The 11,254-nt window shown below is 42.0% G+C and overlaps 1 protein-coding gene across 1 annotated transcript; it reads right to left on the reverse strand.

Moving 5' to 3' along the window:
* Positions 1-8,435: 8,435 nt before the first annotated feature.
* On the reverse strand, positions 8,436-10,010 carry LOC147631790 (uncharacterized). The gene is made up of 2 exons (XM_086808326.1): positions 9,263-10,010; positions 8,436-8,853 (listed from the first exon to the last, which is right to left on the reverse strand). The coding sequence occupies exons 1-2, from the start codon at positions 9,755-9,757 to the stop codon at positions 8,671-8,673; spliced, it is 678 nt and encodes a 225-aa protein (XP_086664452.1). The 5' UTR covers positions 9,758-10,010; the 3' UTR covers positions 8,436-8,670.
* Positions 10,011-11,254: the final 1,244 nt, after the last annotated feature.

Genomic DNA, 11,254 nt, shown 5'->3' on the forward strand with positions numbered 1-11,254 from the left:
ACTCCACCAGAAGTACTTAAACCATGTTGTGAACGCTGCACTTTTCCAAACATATGGTGTTAACCCTAGAGCAAGCACACATGGTGTAAGCATGAGTCCCACATTAGGGGGAGGTTGAGATGATATGAGGGGTGTCATTAGAAATTTTAAGTTTTTTTTTCTTAAGGTGCTAGCTTAATTTGACTAGTTAATCTCATGGTAGGTATATTTTAGTAGGTATAGTAGCTTATGATGTGACTTAAAATATGCATACTAATCATTGCTATGTATACACATTTCAGAGTCACTTTCATTCACTTTTTGATCCCCTCAAAATTCAAAACTAAAATCTTTTACTCCTTCAACCTCCTTTCTTCTCCCTTCTCCTTCTCTTCCTCCCCTCCCCCTCCTGTTGAGATATCGAGCTCTAGTGAGGCGGTGGACACTTGATGACCCGCCTGGGGGATAGGCCCCGCACTTACACCACTGGCATGGTTGGTGAGATCTTGGGTGATATGCGGCCAGTGGGATGACAGGCTGTGTGACAGCCACTCTAGAGACTGGCATAGTTATAGCGCCAGCTCATTTAGTCGGGTTCACACTATAGAGAACCCGGGTATGTATTGGTTGAGTACCTTTCATATTGTGTGTACTCTTATTCTTGTATATGGTGTGTTGAGTGTTGAGTAGAGAAGAAGAAGATTTTCAGCCTCTCACCTTGTGTGTTCTCTATTAGGGTTTTGTGAGTGTGTGTGTGTGCTTGCAAGCTTAAGCTCTCTTCCCCCCTGCATCTTTTCATGGTATCAGAGCCTGGTTCGTGCTAAGGGCTGAGCTGCAAGTAAGAGAACCACAAGAAGCGGTACGAGGGTAAGAGCTTCAACTACTCTTCCCTATTGTGTTGGTGACTACACCCTTGTCGGGAGCTCTACGGGAGGCACCGGCAAACGATCTCTGATTGAGGAGCTTTCTTCGCGGGAGTAAAGCTATAGGGCAACTATACAGTCCTTTGGACTACAATTTTGGGCTGAAAACGCGTTTCGGGCGCGTCTGGACCTCCGTTTTTCAGAAAGCAGGCGATTTCGAGCACTGCGGGTAAGTCATCGATTCTCTGCAGAACTCTGTTTTAAGTACTGCAGGAAGACAGATTGACTGTGCAGACACTGTGGGTGCTGCAAAGAGGTCTACAGTTGCCATTGGGTGTATGTATGCACATTGAGGTCACTGGTTGTGACATTTGAGTTGACTGCAGTACCGCTGTGCAGAAAATACAGCAGTTGTGCAGAAAAAAACCAGAGTGCAGTTTCTGGTAAAATTGTGTGTTTGGCAAGATGTCTAATGATGGCATAACACAGATTGTGGCTGAGAAGCTGGATAAGAATAACTTCCATGCTTGGAGGTTCAGGTTGACTAATTTCCTGATGGGAAAAGGCTATTGGGACTACATAGAAGGTGAACATGAAGAGGCACCGGAGATACCGGACATAAATCCTACTGCTGCAGATGTGAAAGAGTTTAAAGACTGGAACCAAGGAGCCAGGAAGGTTATGTATTGGCTATCCATTAGCATACAGGACACCATGATTGGGCACATTCAGGATGCCAAGTCCCCCAAGGAGGCATGGGACACCTTGGTAAAGCTCTATGAAACAAATACCAAGGCACGTAAGATACAGTTGAAGAATGAACTTCATACTGTGGAGAAAAAGAGCATGTCTGTGAATGACTATGCGCTGAAGATAAAGGGTATTGTGGAATCCCTTGCATCTATTGGTGTGTCAGTAGATGATGATGACAAGGTGGAAGTCTGTTTACGGGGTCTCGGGCCACAATACAAGGCGTTCAAGACGTCTATTCAGACTCGGGAAAACATTCCCAACTTTACAGATTTGGTGTCTATGCTGATTATTGAAGAGAAGAACTTGGGTGAAGACCAACAGTCTTCACAAAGCAAAAACAGTTCAGAGCAACAGGCCTTCTACACGAGTTCAGGAAGAGGACGAGGTAGAGGAGGCCGTGGACGCAGTCAAGGAGGTGGCCGAACATGTAATCAGAATTATGGCCAGCAGCAGCAACAACAACAACAGTCCCAGAATCAACAACAACAACAACACGCAGGTGGAAGAGGCAGATTCAGAGGCAGGGGGAGTCAAAGAGGCCGTGGAAATTGGCAAAGGTAGTATAATGATGCACGTGAATGCTATTATTGTAGTAAGCCTGGACATGTGCAGTCAGAATGTTATAAGAAGCAGGCTGACATGCAAAATGGAAAAGTGCAGCAAAACAACTATGCATCCTCCTCAAGCAGAAATAATGAGGACAATGAAAGGTTGTTTGTTATGCAGCATGTCGTGAATGCCATGTCTGAAAATGTTGATGCAGCACAAAAAGATATGGTATGTGGATTCAGGCGCTTCGAACCACATGACGAGTCATGGGGAGTGGTTCAAGGAGATGAAAAACCCGGAAAGACCAGGTTTTGTGGAAACAGGGAATGACACTGCTCATCCAATTGCCCACATTGGAGATGTGCCATTGTCTATGCAGGATGGCAAAGTGAAGTACCTTGCAGATGTACTTCATGTACCGAACATAACAAAGAATCTGGTTTCAGTTGGCCAGATGATTGAGCAGGGTTTGCAGGTTTGGTTTAACCCTGATGGATGTTATGTTGAAGATTTTAAAGACAAGTGCAGGTTGGTTGCAAAAGGCAACAGAGTGGGCAGAATGTTTACGTTGGATGTAGACATGCCTGAAATGAGTGCTGCAATGTTTGCAAATGGTTCAGGAGTTGTTGCAGACACAGACATATGGCATAAAAGGATTGGTCATGTGAATGTGCAGAGATTGAAGTCTATGCAGACAAAAGGAATTATGACAGGGCTGCCAAAATTTAAAGTGGAAGGTATGCAAAAAATATGTGAAGCATGCCAATTTGGGAAGCAAACAAAGCATGTGTTTCCACGTAACAGATATGTGAGCAGAAATGCACTAGATGTTGTGCATTCAGATGTATGGGGTCCTACGAAGACCATATCTATGGGAGGCTGCAGGTATTATGTGACTTTCATTGATGACCACACAAGGAAAGTGTGGGTATATTTCATGAAGGAGAAGAGTGAGGTGTTTACTCACTTTCAGAATTTCAGAGTTTTGGTTGAAAAGCAAACAGGGAAATATGTAAAGTGCCTAAGGTCAGATGGAGGGGGAGAGTACTTCTCCAATGAGTTCTCTGAATATTTGAAGAAGAATGGTATTCAGAGACAGTATACATGCAGATACACTCCGCAGCAAAATGGAGTTGCTGAGCGGAAAAACAGGCATATTGCTGAGATTGCGCGAGCATTGATGGAAGAGAAGAATATGCTGGATTGCTATTGGGCTGAGGCTGTTTCTACAGCAGTATACATCATGAACAGGACTCCAACTGTAGCCATACATGATGTAACTCCAGAGGAGAGGTTTACTGGCAGAAAACCTGATTTGTCTCATCTGAAAGTCTTTGGATGCATTGCATATGTGCATGTGCCAGATGAGCTGAGAACTAAGCTGGATCCGAAAGCTGAAAAATGTGTGTTTATTGGATATTCCCTTGAGCAAAAGGGATACAGGTGTTATAACCCTGCTACACGTGAGTTGAGAGTAAGCAGGGATGTTGTCTTTGATGAGATGAGCAGCTGGTATACTGCTGAAAAAGAAGCTGTTGGGGCTGATGTGAGTGGAAGTGTGGTTGCACAGAATGCAGGTCAGCAATCACACTCTTTGAGTGGACCAGGAGAGTCCTCATCTAGTGGGTCTGTTGATAGACCATGGAGTGGCAGGCTGCGTCATAATACTAGCCCTGCAAATGTGATTACTACATCACGTAAAGGAAAAGAGAAAATGGTTGAGCCCCTTGGTATGCCTGACATTTCTGCAGGGCATTCTCATGTTGATGGAGAGTCGTGGCTCAGATATGAGCCTTGATGAGGAGCTTGGGATCCCAGCTATGAGAACACCTGGTGTAAAGAAGGCTATGGAAGCCATGAATGAGAAGCTGCGAAGATCTGGGAGAGTGAGAAATCCTGTGCAGAGATTTACCTATGATGGTTATGTGGCACATCACTATGCATATATGGCAAAGGTTGTGCAGGTTGTTGAGCCCACATGCATTGATGAGGCTGTTGGAAATGTGTGTTGGGAGAAAGCTATGGATGAGGAGATGGATGCACTATATGGAAATGAAACTTGGGATTTACTGCAATTGCCTGAAGGCAAGAAAGCCATTGGATGCAAGTGGGTGTACAAGTTAAACATAACAGTGATGGAAGCATAAACAGGTACAAGGCTAGATTGGTAGCCAAAGGATATGCGCAGACATATGGGATTGATTATGAGGAAACTTTCAGCCCAGTTGCCAAGATGGCAACGGTGAGAGTTGTGATAGCAGTGGCTGCGTCAAAGCAATGGTCTTTACATCAGATGGATGTAAAGAATGCATTCTTGCATGGGGATTTGCAAGAAGAGGTGTATATGTTGCAGCCACCTGGTTATGAGGATGTGGGTCACCCCGAGCATGTTTGCAGGTTGAAGAAAGCCTTGTATGGCTTAAAGCATGCACCAAGAGCATGGTCTGACAAGATTTCTGAATATCTTGTCACTATTGGCTTTCATGTAGCCAATGCAGATTTCTCATTGTATGTGAGACATGGTGATAGAGGGGTTGTGCTTGTTGTCATCTATGTAGATGACTTGATCATTACGGGGGACCATGATGCAGAGATCTTTGATGTAAAGATCTTGCTTAGACAGAAGTTTGAGATGAAGGATCTGGGAGAGCTCAGATATTTCTTGGGCATTGAGGTGATTAGGTCACCACATGGTATTGGATTACTGCAGAGACAGTATGGCTTGGACATGTTGTCCAAGTATGGTATGACAGGCTGTAAGCCTATTTCTGTGCCATTGGATCAGAATGGCAAGTTGAGTGCAGATTCAGGAGAGATCTTGGAGGATCCTACTATGTACAGGAGCATAGTAGGAAGTTTGATCTACATGACGATCACCAGACCAGATTTGAGCTATGCTGTTGGGTTGGTGAGTCAGTTTATGCAGGTTCCACGGAAACCGCATTTGGATGCAGTGAGACGCATACTGAGGTATGTGAAGTCTACTTTACATTGTGGACTATTCTATGAGACTGGGACAGAGATATGTGTACATGGGTACACAGATGCTGATTGGGCTGGTAGTATCTCAGACAGAAGATCTACCAGTGGATTCATGTTCACTTTGGGGAGTGCTGCTGTGACTTGGAGCAGCAAGAAGCAGCCTACGGTTGCCCTATCGAGTATGGAGGCCGAGTACAGAGGAGCTGTTATGGCAGCATGTGAGGTAGCTTGGTTGAGAAAGCTACTTGCAGATTTGGGTCTATCAGTGGATAGACAAGTTGTCATTTTCTGTGACAACATTAGCAGTATACAGTTGGCCAGGAACCCAGTCTTTCATGCTCGTACGAAGCACATAGAGGTCCACTACCACTTCGTCAGAGAGAAGGTCTTGGCAGGAGACCTTGACCTTGTTTATGTCAGCACAGAGGATCAGGTAGCTGACATCTTCACCAAAGCATTGGGTACAGAGAAGCTCCGTAGATTCAGGGCTTCGCTTGGTGTACATGAGATGGAGTTGAGCTTGAGGGGGAGTGTTGAGATATCGAGCTCTAGTGAGGTGGTGGACACTGATGACCCGCCTGGGGGATAGGCCCCGCACTTACACCACTGGCATGGTTGGTGAGATCTTGGGTGATATGCGGCCAGTGGGATGACAGGCTGTGTGACAGCCACTCTAGAGACTGGCATAGTTATAGCGCCAGCTCATTTAGTCGGGTTCACACTATAGAGAACCCGGGTATGTATTGGTTGAGTACCTTTCATATTGTGTGTACTCTTATTCTTGTATATGGTGTGTTGAGTGTTGAGTAGAGAAGAAGAAGATTTTCAGCCTCTCACCTTGTGTGTTCTCTATTAGGGTTTTGTGAGTGTGTGTATGTGCTTGCAAGAGCTCAAGCTCTCTTCCCCCCTGCATCTTTTCACCTCCTCCCCTCCTTATCTTCCTCTCTTTTTCTCCTCCTCCTCCTCCTCCTCCTCCTCCTCCTCCCCCCTCCCCCTCCCCCTCCCCCTCCTCCCTTCCTTCTCTGCTAGTTGCATCGCCTCCATTGCTCTCTTCCACCCCTCTCCCTCATGCAAGATCTCACCCTACTCATACATTGTGTACATTCCTGCCTCATCTACATCACCTACAACACTTTCCCTTAGGCTTTTCCTAACATTATTTTTCTTCCTTGTATTATGCACAGTCCCATGAAGCTTTTTGGTGTGTGATTCCTCTCCTCCTTATTCTGCACACACCCCTAGGAAGCGTCACAAATTTAGATATATGTGGATATTGACCATGAGTACGCAAGCCTTCAAGTCTTCAATGTACTAGAGGAGGCTAGATTTCCATAGATTCCTGAACTTGGAAAGTTTGTGGGTAAGCAATAGGAAGAGCATTGATCTTTGGACAAATGGTAGGATTTACCAAGCGGATCCTTTGTTGGGTATACCACCCCCTTTCAAAATGTTACTATATTTCTGGGTCCTCTTGGATATTGTAGAATGCTACACTTTTTAGCTCTAGGAAAGCAGAAAAAAGGGTTGCAAGCAGAGAATCTTATTTTATTGACTTCACAAATAATCAAAGGGCTACAAGAACAAGTTGATGAGCTAACTGCTTAGTTGAATTAACGTTTGTAGGAGGGTATCAAGTCCCTTTATCAATTTCCCTCAGTTGTGATTAACATATCATCAATTTGATTGGCCATGAATCTAATTTATCATGGAAGGACTGAGCACATTAAAGTGCACTAAGCAAAATTGATAGAGGGGAAGGTTGGTCTTATGCATTGCAAAACACATGTGATAATTGCATGTATATTTACTAAGCCATTAACCCTTGAAAATTTTTAAAAATTTAGATTAATACTTAGTGTATTTTGCACTTAAGAAGGGGTGTTAAAAATGCAAGTGCAAAGGTCAATTTCTAAAGCGACTTTGGGACCATTTTTATTATCATCGTCAAAAGGTGGCCAAATAAACTCTAACTTGTCGATTGCATGACCCCTTTATCAATCATGTAAATTTTCATGGGAAAAGCTCAATTGATGGGAGACTTCACCAACTCACAAGCTTGCTGTATAGTGTTGACAGGTGGTCACAAATCAACTTGTATCTCATTAGTCATTTGGAATTCGACAATGGTGTCTTCTAGAAAGTTGTAAAAAGCACATTTAGCTCTACCTATCCACAAAGTATCATTAAGTGTAGTGCATTCAGTTCATGAGATATTGCAATACAACCAACAATAATTATATAGTGTTTTTAAGAATTAGAGAGTTCATCTTTAGCTAGTCACACAATTATAATCCCTTTAATTAGTAAGGGACACTGATTAGCTTCATTATAAACTCTTTGATTAGGTAGGGAGTTAGGAGTTTATTCCTAAAAATTAGATATATTTTAAACTGCCTACTCAAGCCCATATTGTTCCCAAACTCATTTGATTAGTAAGGGAGTTAGAGATTTATTTCTAGAAATTAGCTCTATTAGAAAGTGCCTTCTCAAGCCCATGTTGTTCCCAAATTTATTTTTTTCATTTGATTAATACATCAGTCAAGCTTTGGCTCATACACTATCTCATTATAGTATACATTATGTTCATGTAATTGTCATTTGTTGATTCCTTATTGTGCAAGCTTCAAAATTGAATTCTTCGTTATGTATGAGCTTGGTGATTCTTAGCTTTCACATATTCCCCATTACTTTTCAGCACTGCCTTCCTTTTGGAGGGTGTAACCGTATGGGATCCTTATGCTATGGCTTGAGATATTTGAGAAGCAATATTAAAAAATCAAACCTCCTTTTTTTAAAAACCAATGATATTATTTTCTATCTGGGCCCACCATATAATCCATTATATTGGCAAAGTAGTATAAGAACATTGATAAATCACATACCAACACTCTCTCACACTAGATTGATTATAAGGGTGGGAGTGGGACATCATACACTCATATGACTAGTCAAAACTTGAAGACTTGCCCCAATCTTCAACTTGAAGGCCTAAAAACTGCCTAAAAAGCACCTTAGCCTTCTTTTTTATACATTTGAAATCCAATGCCTCATAAAATTTACTTTGAGTGGGCTTCGATTGAAATTCAATTTTTTAAATTGTGGTTTTCTTTGGAGGTTAAATGGTCATGAATGTTGTTGCAAATTTCGAATTTTAGAATTTGGGTAGGAGGAGTCAATCAATATAATTCACTTAAAAAAAGGCATAGTGTAGATTGCCATACTAATTTTCTTTTTAAATTTTTACTAGAATGTTATGTGATAATAATAACCACTCAGTCTTGAGACTTAATACTTTTTTGGGTGCGAGTCTTTGTAGAGGAAAGAGATTTATTAATTAGTAACTTGAGGAGCAAAGAGCAAATTACAAGGGATACAAGTGATGCAACAGCAGGAAAAAAGTAATACATACATGGATGATGGGAACTCAAAGCTAGGAGAGAGAGTGTTTATTAGGAGGTAATATAATCCTACTAGAAGAAGATAGTAAATATAATCCTAGAAGAAGATAGTAAATATAATGGTAGTGGTTAGGTTAAAATAAAGATTAAAAGAAGTGGTGCTTCTTGTGGCCCTCCGCCTGCTCCTCCTCACCCTCCGCATCTTTCTTCTCATGGTGCTCGTGGAAAGCATACCCACCAGATCCAACTGCTGCCGCTGCAGCGACCTCCTCCTCCAGCTTGTGCCTGCCTGCATGCTCCGGATCCTTCTTGACTTCGTGTCGCTCATACTGCAGCACACCAATAATCTCGTCAATCAATCACGTAAATATCTCCTTAATCCCAGCAGCAGCTGCAATTAATGATTAACAGCCTCTCTCTCTCTCTCTCTCTCTCTCACACACACACACACACACACACACACACACACGCTGCGCGACTAATAAAACACGATCTACTTGGTTGTGATCGCTTACTGCAACCCTCTCTTCGACGACCAGATCTTCCATTTTAGACCCTAATTTTGCTGAATTGCCTTTGAATTCGCCAAATTATTCATAGTTTTACCGCCTTATCACTCCAAATTTGCTAGATCATTCATAATTATGCTGAATTCTTCATAGTTTTCCTGACATTGCCCATCATTAATTACGTTCGTTAATGCAAATTATGTCATCACGATATAAGTTTATCGCTTACCAACGCATATGCACCAGCAGCAACCGTCCCCAGTTCTCCCATATGCTCCTTGTTCTTGGAGGCCTTCACCTCTTTCCTGGCCTTCTCTTCACCATCGTCATCGTAGGTGGTCTGACTTGCATAGGTATCATCCCCATAGCCAGACTTAGAGTTGGGGTTAGAAGCGCCATAGTCATCGGTGTTACCATAATCAGAAGAAGGGTTATCACCACCATAGCCATAGCCAGAAGAAGGCTTGTTATTATCATATCCATAGTCAGAAGTTGGATTATTATCACCATAGCCAGAGGAAGCTTTGTTATCATCATATCCATAGTCAGAAGTAGGCTTGTCATCACCATAGCCACCATAGCCAGAAGAAGGTTTGTCACCGCCATAGTCAGATGAAGGCTGATCATCACCATAGCCATAATCAGACTGAGGAGGGGGGGCATCATCAGAGTAGTCGTCCTGAGATTTGTGGTGGTGGCCAAAGAAGCCTCTGCTTTCAGCCATGGTGAAGGTAGGAAAGGGAGGTGAGGGAGTGGAAAGAAAGCTTGAAAGGTAGGGATAGAGTGAGGGTGAGAAGAGGGAAGCAGAAGAGAGAAGGCAGAAATAACAAAGGAGTGTGAGATGAAGGTAGAGGAACTTGTGAAGCTCTTTATAATGCACTAGGGCAGCTGGGGGAAAACAAAAGGGGGTGATTCATGGACACAGTGAGGTAGAAGTGAATGCCCAAAAGGTGGCAAGATATTATGAAGATCTCCATAGCATCTACGTGGAGCATATCCCCCTTAGCTGGTGGCACCGTCAAGCTTAATTATATCCTAACCTTGATTATATGTTGCACCTAATCAGTTAATTATAGAAAATAATGATCCAATCAAGCATTGTGGGTGATCCAGTAAAAAGAAACAATGAAGCCAAAAAAGATAAAGCTGAGGAGGATAAGGCAAGTCCATGTCTGAATTCAATAAGAAAGTGAGTAGTTTCTTTCCAATCAACACCAACCAACAGATTTTTTCCCATTTCATAGCTATCCACATGTGATTATGCAACATCTGTATACATGACAATGGGTCCATTATAATTGAATGATTGATAAGTACAAGCTCTAGTGTGTTTTTAATCACTTAGTGTAAGTATAAACTCAAACATCTTAAAGAGTTCTCTAGAAAGGCGGTGCTTTTGATAGATCCATATTAAACCCATGCTATGTCCCTAGTACTCCTAACTTGCATCACATTCAAGAGCCTTGTTAACCACATTAAGTGGGGCTATCTTTACATGGGCCTAAAAACTTATTGTTCTACAATGATCCCACCCTTTTAGATACACTCCCATATGCAAGCAGTTGTTTTCATCACACACAATGTTGAATATGAGGTACACTTGAGATCTAGCTACTAAATTGCCTTGCTAGTGTGATCCACTTGACCAAGCATTCTAGACTTTGTAAGGAGTGGTTTACTTCCGTCCCTTATCCATTCTAAAATGATGAATTTTCAAACAAAAATTGAAACCCATTTTTCATGTCTCCCACCCTCAAAAGTAAGAATGAAGCCTTAAGCCTTAGGCCTACCAAAACAAATGTGGCAAGGGTCGACCTATACTTTTAAAAAACAATTTCCACCAAATTACTAGTATAAAACCCATGGCTTCGAGACAATATCACAAAAACAAATAACCCATATTCAGACATTGCACATTTAGATGACAATGGGAATGCATAACCTAAATGCACTCAACACATAATTATGATGTAAAAACAATATTACTATAATTCAAATGACCTCTACATAAACTAATCATGATAGGTTTAAAAAAATTACATATAGAGATTTAATAGCCTCGTTTATATTGCTCAAAATATAATAAAGTTAAAATCTTATTTATTGCATTGAGAAATCAATGATTGATACATTACTAGTAATAGTCCCTTCAAGGCATCATTTTAGAGAAGAGAACATGGCCTTGGAGGGGCCTTAAATTAGGTATATCAAACACAAGTAG

The sequence above is a fragment of the Cibotium barometz genome, chromosome 14, assembly GCF_041138505.1.
Source record: "Cibotium barometz isolate CiBa-2024 chromosome 14, ASM4113850v1, whole genome shotgun sequence".
NCBI classification, from domain to species: Eukaryota; Viridiplantae; Streptophyta; class Polypodiopsida; order Cyatheales; family Cibotiaceae; genus Cibotium; species Cibotium barometz.